This window comes from Megalops cyprinoides, chromosome 3, assembly GCF_013368585.1.
Source record: "Megalops cyprinoides isolate fMegCyp1 chromosome 3, fMegCyp1.pri, whole genome shotgun sequence".
NCBI lineage: Eukaryota > Metazoa > Chordata > Actinopteri > Elopiformes > Megalopidae > Megalops > Megalops cyprinoides.
In genome coordinates, this window is record NC_050585.1 from 2,085,473 (window position 1) to 2,113,149 (window position 27,677).

General features: G+C 40.6%; 1 protein-coding gene across 1 annotated transcript; it reads right to left on the reverse strand.

Moving 5' to 3' along the window:
• Nucleotides 1-418: 418 nt before the first annotated feature.
• Nucleotides 419-14,032, reverse strand: hepacamb (hepatic and glial cell adhesion molecule b). The gene is made up of 7 exons (XM_036525270.1): nucleotides 13,883-14,032; nucleotides 8,063-8,404; nucleotides 7,380-7,661; nucleotides 5,089-5,182; nucleotides 2,079-2,146; nucleotides 1,552-1,622; nucleotides 419-1,391 (listed from the first exon to the last, which is right to left on the reverse strand). The coding sequence occupies exons 1-7, from the start codon at nucleotides 13,968-13,970 to the stop codon at nucleotides 1,050-1,052; spliced, it is 1,287 nt and encodes a 428-aa protein (XP_036381163.1). The 5' UTR covers nucleotides 13,971-14,032; the 3' UTR covers nucleotides 419-1,049.
• Between the last annotated feature and the right edge of the window lie 13,645 nt (nucleotides 14,033-27,677).

Here is a 27,677-nt window from a genome sequence, read left to right on the forward strand (position 1 = left end):
TGTGTATTTATTCTCTACCATCAAGCCAAGTGAGTAGGAAAATTACTCCTTGACTGAAGTGAAACACATTGACCAAAATGGGTTGTATACATATAATAAATATGAAATATAAAATAAGCATACATTCCATACAAATGTTATGCAGACATGCAATATGGACTAGTGCATGGGTAATATTTGAAAGTTTTGCACTAATTGTCAAATTTTTGTGCATTGATACTATATATTAATATTACTTTGCAATATGTTAGCCTGGAAAAGGTGCATTAGCCAAAATAGCATTAACTTACATAACAGAGAAGGTTTGAACAGCATATTTCATGTTTTATGACAAAAAATTACAAGAACAGAAACATGCACTTGAAAAGACTTTCATACCACAGGTACTGAAATACTTTTAAAGAAGATGTAGCTGAGATCTATTTACAAAGATACAATGGAGAGTGACATAAAGTAAAACGTGTCTTCTATTTCCAATTTTAATACGTCCTAATACAAGATACAGCAAAAAAAAACAACACCTTTCTATGTCAACATATGTGTAACTCTCTGGGTCATGCCCAAATTCACAGGAGCAGTCAGAAGAGAAAATTATCCACTAAGACCTAACTGTTCCCATTATGCCGAGTTGTGGGTGTAAAAGAGAGGGTGTAGACACAGGTCCAATTAACTCTTAGACCATAAAGCATCTGCTACAGAACTGAGATCTGAGTCTGTTCTGCAGCTGATGAACTTAAAAACATATATACATACAGTACATACATTTTGCACTGACTCTATGAAGAATTTCTTAAACACAGAGATTTATTAATGTGAGAAATACTTTGCATGGATTCATAGTGGAGTCAGAGAACCTGAAATCCTTCAGGATTAAACTTGACTCAGTGATAGTTTCATTTTAGACTACATGCAAGGTGATAAGCTGAAATGGTCTGAACGGCCTAGTGTGGTGATTCTATTTTCTTATGCACTGACATGCATACTGATGAACAAGATGAGGGAGAATGTATCCCTGCAGTGCCAAGGAGGAGGGTGGTGACAGGAGACGGTTAGGTTTGGGTCTGGGTCTGGGTCTGCGTCTGGGCACCATTTTCTAAGGGGGACGGAGGTTGATCCTCTGGTAGTTGGACTGTAGGTATACCCGCTGTTGGGCGGGCCATACGACCGGAACTGCGGGGGTGAGGGGGGGAGACGGCAGGGTGCCCATGTGTCTTGTGATGGAGAGAAGGCGGGGAGCTGGCGGGGGTTCTGGGATATCGACGGGAAGAGCGCGCAGGGGGGTCAGGGGATCGCGAGGATGGGGGCAGGGAGCTCGCATAGCTGGGGGGATTGCTTGGCTCCGAGGGGCTGCGTGAGCTGCCTGGAGACCCGTTCTCCCTTTCGGGGGAGTCCTGCAGCAACACAGAAACCAACCTGCTTCAGCATCCACGCTATTAATATTCAGTCTCCAGTCTCAACCCCACTGTACATCACAACATACACAGAGCTTAGCTAATGTGTGCAGAAGCTCAAAAACAATGATTATGTCAGTTAAAAAGAAAACAAACTCACTTGTTCCTTGAGTACGTATAGGGCCACTGGGTTCCTCCGTTCATGCCCCTTCATTTTTGGCACAACATCAACTGTAATTATAGAAGAATAAGAGCACAATCTCTATGAATATTTCAGTAGGCTTTAAAATGAGGTATGAAGAGTCTTATCAAAAACTACCACAAGACAATACATGCTGAAATGTAATATTTGAAATATAAGGAACATGTGTCAAAATGTGCAGTGTATAATCAAATGCATTTATCACCATTTATATATGCAATTTTATTAATATATTGTATAATGTATTCAAAAATAAAAAACAACGCATACAGTATATTGTACAGGTAAAAACAAATGCATGTAAAATTATTAAAATCTATAAAGAGGCTTATTTCTGTATAGGAGCAACATGCGTGTTGAGATTGTATGTTAGTAGGGGCAAATATTTCAGAGTTTCACTGCAAATAGGGTCTTTGTTCCATGAACTTGAACCTGTTAACTTTGAGATGGTTAAACTGTTGCAGCTGTTGGTGTACACCACTCACCCTCATGCTTGGCCTCATTCTGACTTGCACTTTCTGAGGTGCTCTGTTTGTCCCTCTGCCTTTTTTTCCTGAAACAACAAAGGGACAAACCATTACAGTTCCCGTTTTTTGGAGGATTCTTGCATTCAAATATTAGTGTAAACCTGTTTCTTCAGCTGTGCTAGAGTTTCTAATGGTATGCTTTGTTAAGATACATAATTCGGATTGTTCTTGAACACACCTTGAGTATTTCAATATGGCTATTCTTTCGAATTTAATTCTTGTTCAGTCTGAAAACCATCTTCACACAGTTTCAAAGGAATCACCTCTATGGCTGTTCTTTTTGGTCTGTAATGGGGGGTAAGAACTCCATGCTGATCCAATTAGAAGCCAGACATTACTGTAAGCACTCAACACACCACTAATCATGTTTGACTCAGAGACAGTATTAAACATGCCTGGAAAAATACTAAAATCCATGTTCAATATATTCCAAACCTAGTTTTTGGAATACTCAAACTAAAACACATGCACACGCACACACTCAACACCTCAGCATCCTCTGCAGCAGGAGTGTTGAAGCAAAACAAATACAATCCTCTGATACACTGGAACTCACTCAATGGTTATTTCTCACACTACAAGTCAAAGAGTGCATCCGTTGTGGAGCAAATGCCAAACTGAGGACGTGTATTTCCACCCATGTCATATAAATCACTCACAGGTGCCTGGAGAGTCACTAGAGGGTGCTGTTGAGTAATTGGATGAAGGACCCCTGGCTAGCCAACCCCACTCTACCCCCGATAAAAACAAAGTCAATTGTGTTCCCCTGCTGTGGACTCCTAGCCGTTGTGGGCTGACGGCACAGCCCAGTCTCAAACTCTTTAGCTGTAGCGCTTAGTCTGTGCTCGTAACTAGTGCTTTATCTGACAGAGAATGAAAACAGGAATAACTGATTACGTTATTCACCAAGTCAATCCCCAAGCAGCAAGTCACAAAATGGAACTAAATAGCTTTACCCTTTCTGGGTTTGCCCTCTTCCTGTATCAGGAGGTAAACTGACAGTTGCCATAGTTGAGCTCCTCAACAGAGTACTATGTCGGAAGTAAATTCCCTATGGGAAATTACAATGGGCTTCGCACACTATCCGTCTTTTCTCAAGTTCGGATTCATTTCAGGAGCTGGGAATTTCCTGAATTAACCTGTTCGGTGTGAGGATATATTTGAACTCATCAAATGTTTCAATATTTTCCGAAAATGTTAAGTTTTCGAACGACATATCCAATAGAGCAATGCGGGGGGAACGTCCTGACAAATCAGATACCATCATCTCATCCAGGCATTCTGGAATGTTCCGTTTAGAAAACCGTTGGTTCTGAACCCAGAGCCATGTGAGTCGCGTCAACGGAAGTCCAAAATGCTTGATCGTAGCGCGATTCACGTAGACTTCAGATAGTAGCCGGAAGTTCTTGGCGGGCATTTTGAATACGTAAAGAGAGACAGAACTGCGATTTTTGGTAATTAGTAGTCAATAAATGCATTGATTTACAATATTTAAGTAAAATTCGGTACTATTTGAGGATTAGTGTGAACAGATAGTGTTACCTGCCTTGTTGACATATTTTAGGATAGCGTGTTGCTGTTGTTTATTGCTCTGAATAATTGCTATTTTTTATTATGTTCTTAAACTTGTATGGTAGTCAAGAGCAATCATATCCTAATGTTTATTGATATATGTAGAGGGAGGGGAAGGGAAGGAATGTTTCAAAATTCAGATCAGATTAATTTTCTAACATTTCTTTAATTCATGGTGGTTTCTGTAATCCCATAGTAACTGAGGGCCTAAGTAATCTTAATGACTAATGTAATCTTTATGACTTTCAGATAGAACAGAGTGAGACCGACAGGTGACTATCAATGATTGTCATGAATTCATTAAATACATCTCTAATAAAGTCGGGGGGAACGGACAGCTTGGAAAGGGAAAGCTCTGCCCACGGTTTTACTGGGGAAATAGTTTTTGTGGTTATTTTTTTGTTGTTTTTTGGTTACTTTTGCTTTTGTTTGTCTTTTTCGGCCAGGTTTCTTTTTCTTTTGTGAATATTGGTTATTGAGTTTCGTTTCGGTTTGTTTCTTTTTGGGTTAAGTTTGGGGGTGGGAAATCCCGGGAGGGGATTTCTTTTTTAATTGCAGTAAGAGTGAGGAGTGAGTGACGGCGGAGCACTGCAGACCCGGACTGCTTCCTGGAGTGACGCCCGGGGCAGGCAAGGCAATGGAAGCCGGCTGGGGAAGGAGAGGGGAAGCGAAGCTGGAGAGCGGTGGAGGAACAGTGCCCCAGGCTGGGCAGGAGGCGAATCGGGGCGGTACCCTTGTGCAGTAAGGGACGGTGTTGCCAGTGTGTGTGCGTGTGCGTGTGTGCCCTTTTTTCCAGTTTGCCCAGTCTAGTAGAGGGTGATTTGTGCCGCTGTGTCCGCCCCCCCCCCTCCCCCAGCGCGGCCAGAGTTCCTGCTCTGGAGCTGCGTGAGGAGGACAAGCAGCAAACATCAGCGTCAGAAAGCAGGAACAACAGCAGCACTCTGTCCCTTTTTTTTGGGGGGGGGGGGGGTATTTTGGGGTGCAAGCAAGGCCCGGCATTGAGGTGCGGGCTGAGTTGTGCCCTGCCCTTTTTTTTTCTTTTTCTGTATAAGTGTGCGTGTATGTGTGAAGACCTACTCCTCCTTGGCGTGTGGTAGGAGGGGAAGTCAGCGGAGTGTGAGCTGTCCCTGTATGAATTGTTTTTATATAATAAAGTACTTGTACTCCTGGTGTCCTGGTCGTCTGTGGCGGGCGGATCTATTGGTAGAACCTGTGTTGGGTAGCGGGGGCCAATGTTGGTGTTTGTGGCTCCTGATACCTGCTGTTCCCCCTATTCTGCAGTTGAAGCCTCACCCTCCCTTACCTAGCAGTGGCCAGCCTGCTGTGCTCCTAGCCTGCACCTCTGAAAGAAAATTCACTGAGATGGAAAGGGAGACCAGACAAAAGGAGCTCTCACTTTTTGGAGGGTTTCCAGCAGGCACAGACTGTTACCAAGGTGATGAGGAGGAAGATGCCCCCAGTGGTGAGGATGATATAAAGAGAGCTCCGCCCTGTGGACAGACAGGTTGTTGTTAGTCATACTGTCAATGCACAGAAAAGTGGACAAACACCATTCTTCAAAGGCACTTAATGATCATGAAATACAAGGAAGAGTTTTGGTGCAGATGTGCACAAAACCTTAATAAAGCACCACTGCAAGTTGCCTTCACCTGGAGTCTGCCTTTTAGTCTCCAATCATAGTCTTTCTCTGAGCTTAATTTGTCTTTTACAAGGACACTTAAAAAGGATTACAAGATCCCTTCAGAACCAGAAGACAAATGAAAAATAAGTGAAGTAGTATATTTTTATTCAAAGAACAGCCTTGTAGCCTCTTACGTTAAATGCAAAGATGAATCCCCTCTAACTCTTTTACACTGTATCACAAAGGACACATAGCTCTCCATGACAAGTCCTAAAATTACCCCGAAACTTTGGGTGACTGTTACCAAGTCCACACAAACAACTCAATATTAAAAAAAAAGTCACACAATGCGGTCTTGGTGAACGAACCCGAATCGTTGCAGTGACTGCCAAATCAAACAGGGCTGAATGGGGGCACTTTCTGTGGAGGGAAATGGTGTGTGTGTATAAGGACATACAGGGTCCCTTCGTGATCTACCCATCCACTGTTTGCTGAGGGAAGGCCGAGCTCTCCGCCTTGTCTTTTATCTGCAGCTATTCACAAACATCTCAGACACTGCAGGGAGTATCCTCACTCAATTATGTGTAGCAGCTAGGTGCTGGCTTTTTGAAGACTCAGAAGACATTTGTTATTCTTTGGGCAAATATGGACCAGCTGCCAGCTATAGTAGGACTCTCAGTGAATGCAGTATACAAATGGTCTGGGCAACACTGAGAATCTGCAATGAGCTACATTTGATTTATCGGTAATCACCCTGAAGTAAGACAACAGAATATGACTGTATCAAATTAAAACAAAATAAAAATGCAACATGACAGTGATTTAAACCATAAAAAATAAATCACAGTCTGCTTAAAAAATATATTTTCCCTGTCCCTAATGATAATAATAATAATGATGAAAATAACAACAATAATAATTGCTGCTACTATTTTAATCATCGTCATGGTCATAAGAGAGGATAAGAATTTGAGGCTTTTTAATTGCAGCTCAGATCTGTAGTCTGAAAGCAAGTGAAAGCCTCTCTCTGTTCCACTGTGGGCCCTGTGGACAATGCAGACTTTGTCTCCATTGTGGAGGCAATGGAGTGTGTTTTGCAGAGGAGCAGGAGGAAGGTTACGTACTGTACTCCTCTCTAAGGCTCTGTGCTTAGCTTTGCCCTCTCTCTCTGTCAGCTCAGCCCTCACAAAGGGGTCCACAAGAAGAGGTCATTCTTTATGTGCACAAAGTAAAGCAATTTAAAAATGTATCAGACTCAAATTTGCTTTTCACTGTCCAGGTTGTTTTGTGGCTGTTCTCTTCTTCGGTTTGGCTGCCCTGCTCAGTCATACATTTGGCTGCAGTCCCTGGCCCCCCCTGTTATCTCACTAAATTTGTCTTATCTACAGCTACTGTCCCAGTGCCAGTTTTAAAAGCTTTCATTACCTAAACTGTATAACAAAATGATCTTATTGATCAAGTTTGTTGATGTTTTTTGGACTAAATCCAAATTCAGAAAGCATATAGGGGCCCTTTGAATGTGTGTTCGGTCACTTGAATATTCGCATGGATGGCACGTTTCAATCACCATTACTTTTACATTAAACAGTTAGTGGAGAGTGTAGTAAAATGTCCTTATAAATGATGCCACTGTCTCAGCTTTTAATTGTTTATATGGGCAATTAATTCACCTGGTGTTCTAAGTTCAAAAGAGTTAGGGAAAGAAATTGTAAAAGCAATAGGACTCTTGGCACTTTCACACTAACACTTTACCATATATTGAGCTAAAAAGTAATGGGTTTGAATTAGAAAATGCCACCAAATACCACCTTGTATTAAGCAATGGGTGGAAGGAATAGGACTTATATTGAAACCATGCAACCAATCATGTGCTGAACAGGTTTTGGAGGTGGGGATGTCAGTAATGTAATCTATAAAGAATAGACCATCTACTTTATGCTTCACCTACCATGAAGCAGAGCACTTGTGTGGAAACACCAATCAGAGACACTAAGACCAGAAATTTTCCTCTCAGATTGGATGTTTTTTTCCTGAAAATGGAGGAAGGCCAGAGTGACTCCACCTACTGTAGACGGTGAGTTTGATGGGTGGGCTTCTCATGCTGCTGATTGGGTTCTCCACTGTGCAGCTGTACACATCATCATCAGACATCAGCACTCGTGTGATGGTCAGAATCTTTTGATCAGGTGACAGCTGCAGGCGTGAGTCATTGGTCAGTGGCTTCCCCCCCTTCAGCCAGCTGTAGATGGATTTGGTCCCATTCTCATGGGAGCAGTTGAGAGTGAAGTGTTCGCTCAGCTCCAGCACAGTGGAGGCCACCATGTGGACATAGGGTCTCGACACTGGTTCTGTTGAAACAGGTAGGAAGAAGCTGAGACACACATACACATTACAATCTTTAGAGCGGCATGTCTTCCTTGAAAGAGTTGTAATAATGCTAGACGTACTTTTTACATTACATAGATAAGTAGAAAAAAAGGATGGAGACTATGAATTGCATTGGCAACGCAGTTTTACATTTTTCTGAAATGCACAATATGGCTTACTATCCACCCATGTACTGTGTAGTTTTAGGATATTTCATTTGTATCTTGTGTTTGTGTCCTCCTGATGTCACCTTGGATAAAGGCATCTGTCACACAAACAGATGGATGGATAAGTAGATGAACAGGTAGGTAGGATAGAGTTTTTGTTTGGGCAAGGCAGTACAGGAGACCCATCCTCGGCTGCTGAATTAGCCATAGCGTACCGTCCACGGTGAGGTTAACACTTCCCTCCCCAGTGAAGGTGTCATCGGTGATGGAGATCTCCACCTCATATGCACCCTCGTCAGAGAGCTTCAGGTTGTGGAGCAGCAGGGTACCATTCTCAAAGATCAGGATGCGGTCGCGGTACTCGGGCCGCAGGTTCCCAATGATCTCGGTGCCGATGGACTGGACCACCGTGACAGGCTTATCACGCTTCAGCTGCCACTTGATGACAGGCTGGTCGGTGCTGGTGCTGGTGTAGCGCACCGAGAGCAGGGCCTCCCCTCCCAGGGTACCCCTGATCAGAGAGGCTTGGCTGGTGATATTTACCGCCTGAACCCCACCTGCGAACGAGACCACCAAGGCAACACATGGGCAAATCAGTTTCATGAAATCCCATAATGAGTTGTCAATCACTGACTCACACAAACCAATTAAAAAGTTAGCTATTGACAGCAAAATACTATGATTGGATCAAATCAGTAAGTTAATAGTAGGTAATAATAGGTAGTGTTTCCCCCATTTTACGGTTTGTGAACCTTCATTATTCCCACCACCACAAATCAACATCACAACTGTAACAGGATACTGCCCTTTTGGATTTAGCTGTAAATCCTTAGTTACTACTTCACTTCAACACGGATAGACAGATAGAAATATGGATTGACAGAAACAAATTCTCTCAGGTGTGTGTGACAGGGACCACTGATTGTAGTGTGAAAATCACACCCTTAAGAGAAAAGGAGCACAGACACATATTATATTACTGTAATTTATATATGCTAGCACTGTCTGTTTGTGTGGTGTGAGAAAATTTGCCCTATGGGGATAACAAAGAATTCATATCAGTCATTATCAGAAAGGTACAGGTAGGAAAAATGTATGGCTTTGGACATAATTATGTTTTATGAATGGCAAAGTTTCCTTTGTGGTACATTGTCCCATGTGACTTCAGGAACTTAACCCTCTTTCTCCAAAATGATGAAGACTTCTGCTGTAAAGGAATAAGATGATAATGGAAGAGTACAGTAAACCAATTTTATTCCACCAAACAAGACATAACATTTATAAAACATTAACAGACCAGTATATTCCTATTTCTTATAATGCTTTCATCATCATTCCCAGTCCCACAGTCTGATCTTCAGAATCATTTGTGAGTTTCGGTGCTATTTTGCATTCTTACAGGATCATACACACAAACATGCAATGTAACACAAATGCAACACACGGCTATGTATGAGATGAGAAAAGGGTGTGACTGTGTACAGTTCACTAAAATATGTTTAATGTTTTTTTGTCTTATTATTCCTAGTGATCAGGGTCCAGAAGTGTTTCCCTGAGGAAAATGCTTCTAATTTTGGTAGGGGCTTTCCTTTTGAAAGCATATCTGCTGTAGGAAGGGTTCCTTCTCTGTAAATATTTTTCCGACATGCTTCTTAAACTCTTTGCAGTATTGACTATTTTGCTCAGAAATATATCAACTGCACTCCAACAATTGTATGTGACGACATACAACCTTGGGGGGAGCCTGTGAGGATGATGTGTTTTTTTGGGCATCCGGTATCAGGCTTTAATGGATTATTACCACCACCACACCTATCTGCTCTTCAGACCACACCAGTTTCACTGGCCAGTGGTGAAAGGACATGAATCTTGACTAACAAATAATTCTGTTCAACAAGGAAAGTAAGCACTGAAACATGCCCAAGGTGAAAGTCTGTGAGGAAAACATGTTCAGTAGTATATTTAGTGTTGGTATTACAGTACTATACTTCTTTCTTACTTCTTTTCTTTCAGTGTGAGTTACTTCACATGATGGGTTCCATGTAATATCTGGGACTGCCAGAATTGGCCTGTGAGCCACACTTTTTACACACCTCCTTTTACATGCTATGGACATAAATTCTGCATTCAAGAATATTAAGGCAATATAATCAAATCTATAAAGATGTCAGTGAATGTGGGTAACCCAACAAATAGTTACCAATGTACTGCCTTTGCCAAAAGTTACAAAATAACTAATAACTAATGTTTGTAATTATTTTAAAGAAATTAAGCTATTTTGTAATTAAATATTTGCATTATATGAAAGGAATTACTTCAAGGCTTTCTAATTGAGCACCACACAACAATAACAGCTGACATGGAGACCATTTTACCCTAACACTATGCACAGTACGATTGTGAATATACATGTAAGTGAATAATTAATTGAAATCACCGCCTCTCAGTCTCATCTGATGTGTTTTGTACAAACATGGTGCAAACCTTTGCCATGTTAAGATGAGTCAGAAATCCCCCCCCCGCAACTTCCCTCCCCCCATCGCCTATGCCCAAGACTACCAATGAAAAAAAAACATGCAGATGTTAAGGTGATCTTTATGTGGGGTTGCTGTGTTGCAGTGTGTCAACTTCTAGAGACAGCAGTTAAAGTAAGTTAACAACACTGGTGGAAAGTAACTCGGGGAGTTACACATGTGGGAAAGGGCAATATTTAAAATATTATAATATTTATAATACGACAGGTTTTTTGCTTCTTTTCAACAACACTTTGTAAGTAAATCCTATATGCTTTTTAAATTAATGGTATATAAGGACAATATCTCACTGGCAGGTTCAATTATGGGCTGACTGAATTGATTTGAATCATATTTGTTCGTCACACAGAAATGGTGGCCAGGTGAGCATGGCTTAGTTTTCCTGGGAAAAAGTTACTGTGGCCTTCTTTCAGTAATTCTAACTTGCTATGCTAACTATGCTATGATAACTTCATCTGTGTATGAGGCTATCAATAACACTCTTTTCACTACTAGTGATCATTACATGGTTGTTCAAAGGGATTACAAGGGTGTTCATATTAACTACCCAGAAGTGGCAGCATATTTATGGTATGTTATTTTATCTTTCGGCTTTAATGGTTGTAGTAATTTACATTGATTTTTGATACACTGATGTAATGTATGTAATTTACTCACATTACAGTATATGTTTATATTGTTTCATATTTTTTTGAAGTGCTGGTTTTGCTGTAGTATTTTTTTCTTCTTGTAGGCCTGGCTTACAACCTGACCTGGTTTTTATGTACTACATTAATGTATTGATTGCTTTATAAGATTTTCCTGTTGAAAAATCTAGCAAAATAAGCACTTAAATCACTTCTTGGTAACTAACAGTATTTTAGTCTTTAAACAGAGAAAGCAGAGACCTGAGTGCAGCTATTTAAATATTGTACTAATTGATTAGAAAAGTGATATCTGGAGTAATAGTGTAGATTTTTGTGGTCACTATGTCCTCCACTTATCTACCTATTTATGGCTACCCATTGCACCCATGGGCACAGAGTCCAGCTCATTTACACCAATGAGCAATCCAAAAGGAGACAATACTGTCTGGAAAACATCCCACAATGCAGGCATTATATCAGTCACATGAATGTCCAACAGCAATAGCCACTGATGCTCCTGAATGAACAATCAAAGGTACTTCTTCGTTAGCAAAGTTAAAGAAATTAGATGGGGAAGTGTGTGTGTTTCTTAGGAAAGCTCCCTTTACCCCTTCTGCTGACAGTGAAGGCCATTGGTTGTCCTAAGCAGAGTATTGGTCAGCTGGCATCCACCCACCTCTGCCAGGGCCATGGTCACCCTAGAGAGCATGCAAGGCATCGCTCAGTCACTATGGTAACATGTTTTTTTTTCTTGTGACAGAGGGCTTTGCCAGGGTGGGTGCACAAAGGCTGGGATTGTTTGGGCGATTTCCTCTCTGGCAGCCTGTGAAAAAAGCCACTCAGAGAAGCGTTGCCTTTGTCACTGGAGAGCCAGAAACACAGGGGCTCTAATGATTCTGCTGATGACAGCTCCAGACACAGTGACATGACAATGATGCAGCTGCCATCCATGCCTCCAACTCAGAGTAGAGATGCTGCTACCACCTACAGCGAGCTCATTTCACCCCCTCCCGCAACCTGAGGATCAGACAGCGAAACCCCACAAATCCCGCCCCACCTCCTCTCGGCCAGGCCCACCCATGTGATCCTCTAGGAGTAGTATTACGTCATCACTCTGCATGCATTAATGGATGATTCTGGCCAACTCGGCAATCGGGAAGTTAGGCTGAATGCTGCTGTTCCTGCCCCGCCTTCCTGGGGTCATTTCTCCTCTGACCCAAAAAACAACTCTTGCGCACACAGTTTTGAAAGCAGGATGATATTCTTGCATTGTCCACGTGATCACTGCTTTTCCCAGGATTCCCAGGAGTACATTGAGATTTTCGAGTGTTACTGCAATTTAGATTGCAGGTTGGCAGCCGTTTTCCAGGAAACTTAGAAGAGAATTCAATCCATGTGCGTGAGTGGTAAACCCAAACTTTTAAGAGGTTAGGCTGAACCATCCCTTTACAGTGCTTGTTATGTCATGCCATATATATTTGGTTGTCAGTTGTAGGATTTTTTTGACTTTTGGACTAGCAGTTTACCACATATAAGCTTTATTCAAAATGGCTCCAAAATAGCACTGGGACAGTTTGTCCCTACGAGTAGTCCATATTAGGCTTGAGCTTTCCTCTATAGGAAATGACAATGAGAACGATAATGACAATGAGAAACAATAGTTTCATTCTTTAAAAAAAAAAAAAAAAAAAACAGACTTGACCTTTTATCTCCTGTGTAGAAATTTCCTCGTTGCACTCACATTGCTAGCTAGCTTTGATCAGCCTACATTGTTACACATACAGCATGTGCCCACCATGTTGGATTCCATACTGTGTTATATCAACATGTGCGTTAACTTAGGTCCAGGGGGCAGCGTACATAGAGTGCATTTTAACTGGTCAATTTATTCAGCATGTGAACCTACAGAATAGGTACTTCAGGTTCTCCAACCAATGTGTCACTAAATAAAATTTTCATTCCATGAATTTTTTTCATTCTATGGTAAAACAAAACAACTGGATATATTTTCCACACTCCTCAAAAATCATAGCCTCATTTGACTAAAGGTTTGAAGGTTTCATATCGACAGTAAGAACATTTAGCTGGATTCATTTGATGAGTTCATTTTCAAGGTAACTTCATAAACTTTTAAAGATTAGTGACTATGCTACAAGTGACACATTTGGTCGGACAATCTCACTGTATTTTCCTTTTTGTGTTTTTGAAGATATTCTTCAAATCGTCTGCAGAAATGTGAAATTTAATAAGAACAAAAATACTTTTGCAAGATTTGCAGTAGACTTAGCAATTTGCAGTCACATATTTTGCAAATAAATTATATGGCTGCAAATGAGATTTCTGTGGTCAAAAACTATAATGGTGAAAATATTTTCTCTGTAGGCGTTAGCAGGATCATATGGTGCTTGTTACTGTTACAATATCTTGATTTGTTTTTTCTCCCATGCTCACATTCATATAAATTTATGATGTCATTACTTTTACTTAAGAGTTTGCTCAAGACTTCTACTCATCTAAGTGGATGAGGCACTGCCCAGCACATAGAAGATAGAACTACTAGAACATAAATATGAAGCAGTTGCATTCAGTGGAGAAAATATCCTTCAAAACAAAGTTTCAGCAATGAAAAACCCACACTGTAATGTAGTTAAAGTTTCTCAGCCTGAATTGTGACCACATGAATAAAAACAAAGACAAAAAAGTCTCACACACACACACACACACACACACTCTCTCGCTGTCTCTCTCTCTCTCTCTCTCTCACTCCTTTTTGTCCTACCCAACAGTGTATATGCCATTCTGCTTGCTCTCTGTGTTTGCCATGTGAAATTAGATAAAATGTTGAAAAAGAAGAATTTGACAGCTTTTTTCCTACCTGACTGGGAAAAAATGAGAAGACACAAGTTGAGCAAAACTGCAGGAAAGGGCGACGCTTTCGAGGAAGCCTCCCTCTCTGCCTTCATCTTGGGTCTAGCGCTGAGTTTCTCTCCCAGACAATTAGCATGATTTGCCCACTCAGGGCACGTCCCTGGATACGCACAGCACCGCTCCTGAGCACTGGACTCTGCCAAGGCTGGTCCCTATGCTCATAGCTTCACAGTGAGGGAGCACTGTGTGTGTGTGTGTGTGTGCGCACGCGCGCATGCATGTTTGTGTGTTTGTATTTGTGCCTTTTTGTGTGTCCGTGTGTACATATATGTGCTGCTAGTTTCATGTTTCAGGCCTTCAGTGCTTTTTCCAATTAAAGATATTATGGGTTCAGAGTGTAAAGTTTGATTGGTTCATTTTATTTATTTACAAAGAACATTTTTAATGTCATATCAGGTAGTCATTAATGAGCCATGGAGGAACCAGAGCCTAACCATTAAAATATTGGTAGATAGCAATGAAATGGCAGGTGACGCAACACATACCTGAGACCCTTTAACCAGGTCAGGTATACTGAACCTGCTCAGAACAGCTTTTAAAAGGGTAATGGAATCCAGAACAGCTAAAAACATCACAAAATAGCACTTGCAGTGTGTTGCTGTGAACATATCAAACTGAGCAGATCTCAGAATCTTGCAGAGTCCACATGTTCTTAGACAATGACACATGTAAACAAGCAGCATGCTCCTGCATTTATAATAAAATGGTTCTAAATTAGCATAGGACTTGAAGTTCAGTGAGACTTGTGTGGGGGTGAGGGAGGGTGCATGTGTGTAGTGTGTGTATCGGAGGTGGCGGGGGGAGGGAATGAGTTGAATTCTCAGTTCTCCCCTCTAATGAAAGTTTAAATTTTTGTTCTCTGGTTAAGCTTGTGCATGCACACTCATGAAATGTAAATGGCTACACAGCACAATGCCCATCGAGGCCCTTGAAATTCTATGGAGGGCTCTCATACCCTCAGACCCCTTGCCTCTGCACCCACTTGTTCTTACTCTGCACACAACATTCGCGTCTCTGAGCCAAGCAACAGAGTACGAGCAGTGGGGGTTGGAGCATTAAAGACAGGGGAAACGCACATAACAGAGTGAGTGGGCTCCCCTGCCCCCGCCCAGTTATAAAAAAAAACTTTAAAGTGTGGACAGAGAAGATGAGAAAAGCCCTGGGAACTGTTACCGAGAAAATATATGCCCTTGCTTAGACAAAAGTAAGACATTCCCATTTGGTCTAACATTTGGACCCAGAATTAATGGCTGGAGACAGAGTTCAGTGGGGGAGGGATGGGGGGTTTGCTTATAAAGAGGTGGTGGGAGCGAGGATCCGGAGAAGCTGAAAGGAAGGCATTTCCCTTTGCAGTTCTCATTTACATTTTTATATCCTTGCAAAGTCCATTATCTGTCACCCTCAAAGGGACTGTAAGAAATGCTTCACTTCAACCTTTTTTAAAGCTTGATCTGTGACAGACAGAATGTATGTTTTTAATCTGAAAATAAAAACAAGATCAACAACTTGCAAATGACTTTAGTTCCATATGTCAGATCAACTCATATTGTAACACAGGCATAATATATATTGCAAAATAGTAGGACATTATTGTATAGCACATTGAATTGAGTCCATGACATACAAATGATCATTAAATAACATTTTTTGGTGGGGCTGGGAGGGGGCGTGGTTATAAACAGATAGCTTTCTATTATAAATAAATATCTACAAAGAGCAAACCCACAGAAAAGAGTAAGTAAGATTGGTTAACTCTCTACACGTGTGATGAACACCAGTGCCCAGTTAGGAGTAGGCAGGTTTGGCAGTCAGCTGATCCAAGACAAGGCAGCCTTTGTTTGTTTAGTCAGCAGAGGGCACTGTTTGCAAGCTGCAGATGCATAAAACCCGTTCACACAGTGATGTCTTTACATTTACATTTACATTTATTTATTTAGCAGACGCTTTTATCCAAAGCGACTTACAGAAGTGCATACAGCAAGTATAGCGACAGTACGGGGACAGGATGTGTACAGTTCCACAATGAGACAGTTCTCAGCTGAGAGCAAGGTCTGTTTGAGGATACAGTACTATTAGATTTGTACAATTACAGCCTATAGGGCAACTAATACGGCACTGTCTTTCACAGTGCCGTTGTGAAGAAGTAATGCAGGTCAATGTTTTGTAAAATATGACATCCAATCCATAAAGAGCATGGAAACATTGCCATCCCAGATGCATTTAAATGTGGAGTGGAAATTAAATTTTGTCCTTGCTAAAACAGTGCTATTGCCTCTTTTAGAACACTTCCCTTCCGTTTTAGTATCCAACTCAAATTTTTTCATTAGAGTGTCTTGGATATTTTTCTTGTAGGGTATGGATAACTTAATATAACCACATGTGTCCTTTCATCAGCATCTACTTTGTCATTTAAATCTTGTAGTGCTCACTGTATGTCAAAACAGCTTGAATTCAAACAGTGTTTAACTCTCGAAGTTATTCTCCCATTACCTTGTTTCCCTGAATTACCTGGAAACCATTGAATTGGTGCAAGAATCACTGAAAATATAGCTGTACATAATACTTCTCTTTGCAGCTTTGTTCTGTTACTGTTACATCAAAGTTGGTTCCTGTCACTCTCCCATGTGAGTTACATCATTCTTTCTACTGTCTTTAAAGGGGTTACCTAACCCTAACTCTACCATGAAATTTAGGGGGAACTGATTCAGATAGGAGAAGCCTGATGTGGTGCCTTGAAAAAATGTATCAGTATTCAAAGAACCTTTAGCTTTACAGTTTGCTGCCAGTTAACAAAGAAGACCTTGCTTGTTATCTGTGTATATACAGTATATGCATATGACAGAGGCCTGAAGCTAGCTAAGATGGCTTCAGTGCATGTACTTTGACTCTGTGACTGCAATTAGCTAGCTAATTCACTGACAACTAGCGCCTTGTGTTGTTTAGAAAAGGTTTCAAGTGAATAAGTTGCTTAATAATGGTTTTTTCATTAATGAAATGCATATACATAAAATGAAAGTTACATGAAGGTATATTTTTTGTGTCTAAAGAAGGAAGCAGTGTTGACTCTGATAAACTATAGAAGTATTATAAATTGTAGCTGTCACTTAATTCCCCTAGTAAAAGTGAATATTTTATTAACAGCCCATGGGGTTTGTGCTGTTAATAAATTTAGGAATATTACAGTGTGGGTGCATACATCTGTAATATCCCATTTGTCAGACATATTTTAAGCATATGAAATGTAAAACATCTATATGATAGCTATTACCCATGTGAATGAGGATCCTTCACCTGTGTTAAACAGTGCCTATCCATGAAATGGACTGCTTCATAGAGCTAAAATCCTTTTTGTTATTATGGTTGCTTAAATATATCTGTTGTATTAAAATTTATTAAATGTATCTATCATCAAATGTATCTGAGTCTTGTGACCAGCCATTGGCTAACAAGCCCCACCTGTCTAGTCAGAGGTGCATTAAACGCAGGAGTATGGCTGAAGAGCAGGAGTCATTTTCAGCTGTTGCTAGTAGCTTTGCCTTGTCTCCATCCATTTCTTTTATGTGTGATGCTTCCAGCAGCACTGTCACAACACGTATAAAATGGGTAGTCAAATATTATTATATCTGCCGAGGGGGTGCATTGATAGATACATTAAATAATTTATTTTCCTCTTGCATTTGTCAAGGGAGAGTAGGGAAATGTTTCATCAGATAAAGAAGGCATGCAGTGAGCTAAGAAATACTACAAAGCAATTTGAATCAGTTATTATACGATCAGTGCATGTTATGTAGATAACTTTGCTTCATCTCTGTCCCATTTGTACCATCCTGGTTATACAGCTGTACTTCATGTGTGAGTGTACTGCAATATAAAAATATTTATACAGTTGTATGAATATTTAACTTGATCCAATATTTAGGCCTTATTTTTTTGAAAATGTATATTTCTAGAATGTGTACAGTATCATCAGTCCACTTGTCACATTAGGTCTGAATTCAGTTTCTGGATATCCAGTTTCCTACAGGATTCCCAGGCAAGCATTAGACCTGAATTCAACTTCACAGTTTTGTTTGCTAATTTGGCATGATGTTAATATGATGATCATCATTTAATTAACAAAATAGAAATAAAATCCCTTTATTTGCAAAACACATTTATCAGAGTAAATGACAAAGTAAATGACAAAGTGACTTTGCACTGAATCAAGAAGACATTATGTAAAAACGTCAGTGCAAGTGTAGCAGGATTAATATTGACATTATTATTTCACTAGTATTTCATATCCATGTTGCTGGGATTAGCTATTTTTTTAGTTATTCATTTCTTTGTGGTCGCCTATCTGCTTTTATTTTGTTGAATTGTTTCGGTGTTCTTCCTGTGTTGAGGCATTTTGGGATTTTAGTGATTCATGGAAGGTCACTTAAAAAGGGGGTGTGGCATCCATATTTCTCCCCTTTTACTGTATGCTCTGAAGATCAAGGTCAGTGTGACATGTGCTCCATGTACAACTTCTTTATAAAAGTTAATAATATCCATCCACAATCAACATGTATAATCCCCTGTCTCACATAGGTTCTGTATGGTTTTATTATCTGTGTATTGAGTGCAAATTTCGCTTTTTACTTATTATTTTTAATACATTCGATCGTATACCGACATGACAAGCTAAATGATTGACAACCTAACTGCAAGCTGCAGGCTGTCGATCAGCTAGCTTGCTTAAGTTTTCCTGGCTTGTCAAAGTCAAACATGAGTTTGGTAACATGGATGTTCCATTATAAAAAAAATATATTACCGAATCGAGTGTTTGATGGTTGTGTCGTCGGGGCTATTGAGAGTGATTGCTGCGATGGTTTATTGACAGGTGGAAACATTCATTCCACGTCGTGGATCATCTTCTTTTCTGTTACATGCACTCTTATGCAGGTATGCATTGATTTTCTTTACTTTTACAAACATTGTGTTTCTGTATATTTTATTTTGGAAAGTGTAAAGATATGGCGATCACATAGTTTTGTTTAACCACTAGGCTATACGTATCATTATTATGTATCTGGTCCACGTGGGTGTATGTGTTAGCCACCTGCGCTGCCCCCTCGTTGCGCTGTACGGGGCCCCCCTTTTTACTGTACGCTCTGATGAACGAGGTGGAAACGTTCATTCCATGTCGTGGATCATCTTCTTTTCTGTTACATGCACTCTTATGCAGATGACTGACAATAAATACGAATGCAGCTACGTCGTCGTGGGTCTCCGTCTTTAAAATACATCGCAGAGTAAAAATTGAGCCGGTTACACAGGTACAAGCTTGTTATATGTTTCTGCTTTTGCATGCTGTTGTTGTTTTGCTGTAAGAGTACCCTCTGCTGTTCATCTGTGTGCATGGCAATCTCTAATTGCTGTCCTGGAGAACAGTTTCTCAGGAAGATTTCATTTTGGTGGAGAGTTCCGTCTATCGTGCAAAGGCCACCTGAAGGCTATTCATTTATACAAGAAAGGCTAATCCAGCAAATAACTCCTGAGACATTGCTGTGAATGTTTGTGCAAAGTTTGTGCAAAGCCTTAGGGGAATCAAATTTCACCAATATTTGGCTACATTCTGGCCTTCCTTGCAACTTCATGCCATAACATTGGACATAACATTACACAACCTGCTTGTATACAGTGGATATAAAAAGTCTACAAACCCTTCTGAAATTGCAGGTTTTTGAAATGTAAAGACAGAAATAACAATAAATAAAGTAAATATCAGACTTTTTCCATCGGTAATGTGATGGAAAAAGTCTTTGCACATCTAGACTTTGGAATTTTTTCCCACTCTTCTTTGCAAAAAAGTTCAGCTTCCTTCAAATTGCGAGGGGATCTCCTGTGTACAGCTCTCTTTAGGTCATTCCACAGGTTTCGATGGGCTTGAGGTCTGGGCTCTGACTGGGCCATTCCAAGACTATGATTTTCCTTTTCTGAAGCCATGCCTTGGTTAACTTGGATTTGTGCTTTGGGTCATTGTCATGTTGGAATGTGAAATTCCTCTTCATTTTCAGCTTTCTGACAGAGGCCAGCAGGTTTTGTGCCAAAATATCTTGATATTTGGAGCTATTCATTATCCCATCTATCTTGACAAGAACCCCTGACCCAGCTGAAGAGAAGCAGCCCCAAAGCATGATGCTACCACCACCATGCTTCAAAGTTGGTATAGTGTTCCTTGGGTGATGAGCTTTATTGGCTCCAAACATATCTTTTACAATTTAGGCCGAAAAATTCAACCTTTGTCTTGTCAGACCATAGCACATTTTCCCACATGGTTTGGACTGACTGAATGAATCTTTTGGCATAATTTAGACAGGCTTGGAAGCTCCCTTTTGTAAGAAAGAGTGTCTTGCCACCCTACCCCATAGCCCAGACTGGTACCTGCCAGAAATTCCTGTAGCTCCTTCAGTGTTGCTGTTGGCCTCTTGGTAGCCTCCCTGATAAGTTTTCTCCTCATCCTCTCATCAACGTTGGGGGTCATCCTGATCTTTGCAATGTCTCTGTGGTGCCACATTTTCTCCACTTATTGCTGATGGTTTTGACAGTGCTCCATAGTACATCCAGTGCCTTTGATATTATTTTATATCCCTCTCCTGATTAGTACTTTTCAATAATTAGCTCTCACAGTTTCTTTTCTTTCTCTCACAACTCTTTGCGGACCATGGCTCTCCCAGCAGGATGCAACCCCAAACATTCAAGTAAATCCTACAGCAACAGCTAATCTGGGTTCAAACAGAATCACTTTCATTGATGGCAGGTGTATGCTATTTACCTACAGGCATGATTTTGAATGTGATTGGTTAACTTTGAACACAGCTAGATCCCCCATTATGAAAGGGTGTGCAGATCAGGATGTTGTAGTTTTTTTATATAAAATGTTCCTAATAATTAACTATTTGTTTTTTTCTCTGGATTTTTGTTTGTTGGAAGATCACATTATAGATGGAAAAAGTCTGACATTTACATTGTTATTTCTGTCTTTACATTTCAAAAACCTGCAATTTCATAAGGGTGTGTAGACTTTCTATATCCACTGTTCTGTTTGTGCGTACTGGTTTTGTGTGTCATGTGCCATGCGCCACTTTAATCATTTGACAGACACTAATAAAGGCAACTTACAGAGTTTAATATTTACTTATTCAAATGAAGTACCCCACCCAGGAATGAAACCCGAAACATTTTTGGTTGTAAGCCCTACTTCCACCTACATTCCTTTTGTTCCAATTTAGAAAATAAGGGCATGCCAAATTTCAGCTAATGACTGTAGATCAGCTGCAAATGTATACTCACAAACACACCCACCGTGTTTAAGACACAGCAATATCTTCAGAATTAAATGCAATGTTGATAAATATGAGCCATATTCACAGAGTATAAACGGTAATTATACTGATTCAAGCATTCAAAACAATAAGGACAGCAGAGTAGGGGAGCAGTACCAGCAGTGTGTGTTGCCATTGGAAACCACAGAACATTCGTCATCTCCTGACTTGGACTTTAGCAGCCGGAGTCCAAAACCCCCCCTCCACCCCCACCTGATTCATCAGCTGCTCCATGCAGGGCTTGAGCTCATGTGGGAGTTCTGCGTGGGCGGGCTGTGGGCGGAAGTTCTCCAAAAAACAGCTGAAATCCTGCTCATTTTTCACACAGAGGCGGAGTCCAACTTCATAAAACAAAGCTGCGAGACATTTTTTCTTTTGTGTAACACAATTCATAATGCTGTCTATAATAATAACAGCTGACACTGCATGTTCAGCTGATGAACTAATTAAGCAGGAAGAGGAAACAAATTTTTAGAAACAGAATTTTTCCCCCAGGTCCTTCCTTCCCAGCAGGTCCATAAGATTCCTCGGGAATGTGTGTAATCTCAACGCAGCTCTTCATTTAAACTATTTTTAGGGCACTTAAAACCATATTCACACAGGACTACTTTCCCAGGTGGCCCCACGATAAGTGTAAGTGTAGTCCCCTGGGAATTTTGTCAGTTTCTCAGGATTTCTCAGGGGCTTTTGTTCACTTTCACACAATTTGGAAGCATTAACAAAATAACTGCCATTTTGAAGTAGGTAAACTGGAGTTAAAGAAATATTAATAGTCTGTGATTACATGTCTCTAAACAGGAGCCATTATATGGACTTAAGGTAGTGCTTGACTTCAGCCAGACTCTCATCTTCAGAATCCATGGCGTATATGAACAACTGCTGTTGGCTTTCAAGAGTAATTTGCTTTGAGCACAAAGGTGTTTTACAACTAGATTCCAACAACCCCTTACCATCTGTGTGAAGGTTTGAGAGTCCTTGTTCACTAAATTTAGTGAGAAAGTCAGCTCTGTGGATTTCTGTGTTGTATGATATGAAGGAACTCCAGTAGTCCTGTTACATCCTTTCTTTCCACTGTTCAGAGCAATGGAATATATTTTAAAAAGCCTGTAATCCATCATATTAGGCTGCACAATACATACATTGCCTTACTAGTAAAATAAACAATAAATAGATAATAAATTAGTGATTAATTGTGTACAATGGAATACAACAGATTTCTGGATTGTATGCAATAACATTTCCCATGAGAGGTTTTTCAATATCTACTTGGTAATTCCTTTGTTTTTTCTACTCTTATTAGGGGCCAAGCACTGAAGGTGCTAGGCATCTATTGTAATTGTTAGAATTTTTCACTACTATTATATTTTCTCCTCTGAGAGTCTATGGCAGCTCATAGAACCCCTTGGTGGATTTTTATGAAATTTGGCACATTGATAGAGGACAGTCCAAAGTATCCAGGCCTCAAATTTGGGGTCAATCCATCCAACTCTGTAGCGCCACCAACAGGCCAAACTTCAATGTACATTTTTGCTTATAACTTTTGAACCAATTGCCCTGAGGTCCTATGGTTGTGATCTTTTTTTCCCCTGAATCCTTGGGTCATGGCGATTCAAATGCACCCATTGGTGTTAAAGTCCACCATATTGGATTTTCCACCATTTAGAATTTTTCAAAAAACCTACTTTTGCGACCTAGTCAGAGGCCGTTGATCCTATCACCACCAACTTTGGGAAGTATCATCTACAGAGGGTTCTGACCAAAACATATTCAAAGAATTTTGCTAGGGCAAACGATGTGGCCGCTGTCGTCCAATGAATTTTCATGACGAAGACACCAAAACAGGAAGTGAGCCATATGTCAGCAATGCTTGGTTGGAGTCACGCCAAACTTGGTATACTTTATTACCAAGTTTCATGAAATTTGTCCATATGGGGGTGCTATAGCAGAAAAACAGAAAAAAAATCAACCAAAGCAGGAACCAAAGCAGATGTTTCAACCAAATTTCTTGTGCATCATCACAGTAAAGGATCCTAGCTGGGAAAGCATGAAACCTGTGTGTCGGCCGTTTTGTTTTTCGGCCATTTTGGTATAATCATTTTTTCAATGGTTTTCTATGGAAGGCCATAGAAGCCCTAGGTGGATGTTGGTGGAATCTGGCACCCTCATAGAGCACAGTCCAAGGTATCCAGGCACCAAATTTGGAGTCAATCCATCCCCAAATTTGATGCCTGGATACTTTGGACTGTGCTCTATCAATGTGCCAAATTTCATCAAAATCTGAATCATAGTAAGAAGAAGTTATATTCCATAAAAAGAGAAGCTTCCAAGTACAAAATTGAAATGGGAATTTCAGACATTATACCAATCATTAATGAGGCCACTAACAGCTATGCCTGAATAGTCAGAAAGAAAATAAAGGTACTTGGACAGCAACAACTACAGACAATAATAACTACAACAACATAGCAACAACTACAATAATAAATATAGCTGCAAGCAGTAATGAAGGGGCCAAGCACCTCAGGGTCACCAGGTAGACAACTAATCAGAACAACCCCTGAAAAAGACAGCAGTCCATCATAGGGTCAACAGACACATTGACACCCACTCTTCCACTCTCGCCTATAGGCAATATAGCATGTTCAATTGATATTACCTGAATGTGTTTGGACTGTGGTAGAAAAGCAGAATACCCAGAGGAAAGCCACATGAACACAGGGACAAGGTACAAACTGAACGCAGCCGCACCCTGAACTTGAAACCTCCATAATGTTAGGCAGTACTGCCACCCATTTGCACCACCGCACTGCCTCCCACTACATATATGTCAAGCTTAAATATAAGCAGTGCCACATAAAATGCAGTGTGGCTTCTTGGGACATTGCAATAAGAAGTGCCAACTCTACTGGAGGCGTGCAATTTTTGGGTAATTGAAAAATTCCAAAATCATGGGAAAAATAGCATAGAAGATACAATATTAGTTGAATATCAGTGGCAGCTGGTGAGCTGGAAACAAGGGAGGCTGAAACATTTCCTTTAAATCTATCATTACTTTCAGCCTGTTCCCCTTTATCTTCCTTGATCAACAATAAAACAAATAATTCACAAAATAATTGGCACCTTTTGCAATAGCGCACAAACTACAGACAATCTGCGCTGTTTCGTGAGCATAATCATTTACTCTATTTACGCATTGGTGTCAATTATTCTGTGCATTATTTGTTTTATTGCCATTGTAAGCATGTGTATCAACTTTTATGCCAATGAACAAAAGCATTGCAGAGATATGGCCACTATTCCTTTATGGCGACTTCACGGGCGAATTTTTGGGTACACTGCGGCCACGTTGTTCAACCTGGCAACTATCCTTTAACAACTGTTAAAGACAATGGTCCAAAGAGGTAATACACGAAACCTCATTGTGCCATAACTCTAGGAGGGGGTGGTTAAATGTGTTTTTGACAAAATGAAAGATGGATGAAACACAAAATGGCTGATGTGGAGGTTTCCAAATTTGGTGCCTGGGTACCTTGGACTGTGCTCTATGAGGGTGCCAGATTCCACCTCCACCCACATCCAGCCACCAAAGTTGGGCTCAGTCCATCATTCCCTGTAGCGCCACCAACAGGCCAAATTTCAGACTACATTCTTGCTTATAACTTTTGAATCATTTGTCCTAGAGTTGTGCTCCAGAAGCATATTTTCTGTACTGTACGTCCACCCGCCTGGTATGCCACAAAACACAAATGGATAGGTATTTGCACAGCCCATTACTCGCTTGTTTTAATTGTATTTTTGTGTTTTTGATTCTGTTTTTTGAATTGATTTTTAGCGTGGGCTATTAATATGTGTTCTTCGAGCGACAGTAGCCACTGGTAGTGTCTGGCTGTATTTCTACACAAGGTATGGGATGTGGATTGAACAAATTACTTGGCTACCCAATGAGTTGAGTGAGGTACTAGGTAAGCCCTAATTAAATCTATCATTGCATTACTACAGCGCTGGGTCATTGTGGGACACGTAGCCACTGTTTTTCCCCACTTAGTACCAATAGTGTAGGGACAACTGTCAGGAGTGGTGTTGGCTCACCCCTGAACCCCAACCGGTTCTTTACCCTTTTGGGATCTACCCACCACAAAGGGCACCAGGAGAGTAAATCAAGAGAAGCGAGTCTTAAACAATTTAAAAACAATGCACACGAACAGGGATGCCAAGACTCTCACTGTTTCCCCCCTGGCCTGGTTCGCTCCCCTCCCCAACCTGCTCTCCTCCACCCAGCCCGGAGACGACCTGCAGGTATGGGCAACCCCCACACAGCACACCACTTGGACCACTCGGGTCTTCTCCCACACATGCTATTAACCACTCCAGGTGTCCCCACTCTGGCCCGCGCCTGACTCCCGACTCCGCTTTTGGGGGGGATGCATGCTCCCCGCGCCTCACCAACTTACCTTCAGGGAATCCAGCCCAGCCAATTAACTGTCAGAACTCCTGACACAACTTGAGCTCTTCTCTAGACTGCTGCGAGCCTTTTTCCCTTCATTTTGTATTGATAGGCCCTGACTCCATAGGGTGTGTTTTTGTGTGACTGGACTGTCTTTTTTGTTGAGTTTTTGCTATATTTTATTTTCTGTTTTGCATTATTTGAGTGTGTATGTCACAGGGTGCTTGCGCAGGTTTGAAAGTCTTAAAAAGTATGGAATTTTGAATCGCTGTTTTCCAGACCTTGAAAAGTCTGGAATTTTGTGTGAAAGTCTTGAAAAAGTCTGGAAAAAAATTTAGCTCATAGTAGAATTTGAGAGTCTGCACAAATGCACAAGAACTTTTTAAAATATGTAATATATGAAGAAAAGCAAATAAAAAGTTGATATGATTTCGCTAGCTGGTCACATAAATGTGCTGGAGTGATATCCAATCAAAGCTCGTGTTACCTTGTCAACTTGAGTAGGCCAGTCACGTTATTCGTTGAACGGGCGTTCGAAACTAGGAAGTTGTCTGTGAAGCAGACAACGCACTCCGTGAGAGGACGTCCAGGTAGAATTTGGTATATGTTTTTTGTTGTTTCTCATGACAATCTGATAGAATGACTACAACCTGTATAATGTACCGTGAAGATTGCAGTTGTAACGTTAACTACATCATATGGCTAACGTTACAGCAAGCTGATTATCAACTGCTAGGACTTGGCCTGTTTAGCAAATTAACAATAGCAGAAAAAAAATAACTTGAATCAGATTAACTTTATCAGTGTCATGTCATATAAATATGCAATAAGGCCATGGCTGCACGCCCATGACGATGATGTGTAATTAGAGCAGTTTGTACATAGACACGTCTATGCATGGTAACGTTAGCTTCCACGTAGCTATATGAATTAGTAAACTTTAATCCATCTGTTCTTATGCCGCTTGCCTGCAGTTAGTGTTTCACACCGAGCAAGCCTTTCCTTTAATAATGAAACTCGCAATGTTGGTCTGGACCGCAGCCTGCTGTTACTAAGTTGACACACGTAGCTAGCCGAGTGCTGCCAGCAGAAATGGGTCGTTGCGTGTTTTCGAACTTATGGCTCCAACACCCGAAGTTTAAAAATTGGATTGCACCGGACCCTAAGTCCAACACAACATCGACGTTGTCAGCATGGGAGAGGCAGCATTGGTGAGCCATCTCCAAAGCAAGAAGCACTCAAGTCTGGCTGCCAATGCATTGAGATCACCGCCGGTGTCTAGCTTTTTTCAATCAAGAACTGCTCCACAGTCCAGGTACGATACAGTTCATTTACTTAAAAAATAATTCACATTACTACACTGTAGACTGTCATCAAAGATAAGTGTAAACAGAGCTCGTTTATGGCTCTCTGGTGTAACACTATGTCAGACTAGCTGAACATGCTGACTGACTGGGATGTTAGCGGCAGTTAGCTTTATGGTAACACACATTTCAGTTGCTAGTTCATTAGTAATACTGTTAAACTCACACATTCAGCAATCTTGCTGAGTGACACAAGCCTCTCTTTTTGCCACCCAATTTCAATTTGTGAGGACTGGTTTGATAAGAAATATTTTTATTTTGAATTCAACACAATTTAACAGTACCACAGTCTGTGGCACAGACTAGCCACCATAATAATCACTCTCTGTCCCAGATTGTTTCAACAAAAGTGAAATCATACCAAACATGATACTTTATTCCAGCACTATTGTATTACAATAAAATTAATTAGTTTAGGTGTGCCTAGTTTCTGCAATTGAGTGAAAATAGCTAAATCTGATTCAGCAGTGCAACCATATTGTGGTCATTCATCCATCCAGCCATTCATTCATTCATTCATACTTTTATTGTTCTGACTGTGCTCTTGGTGAAACATGTTCGTGTAAAATTGATGCACTTTTTTGA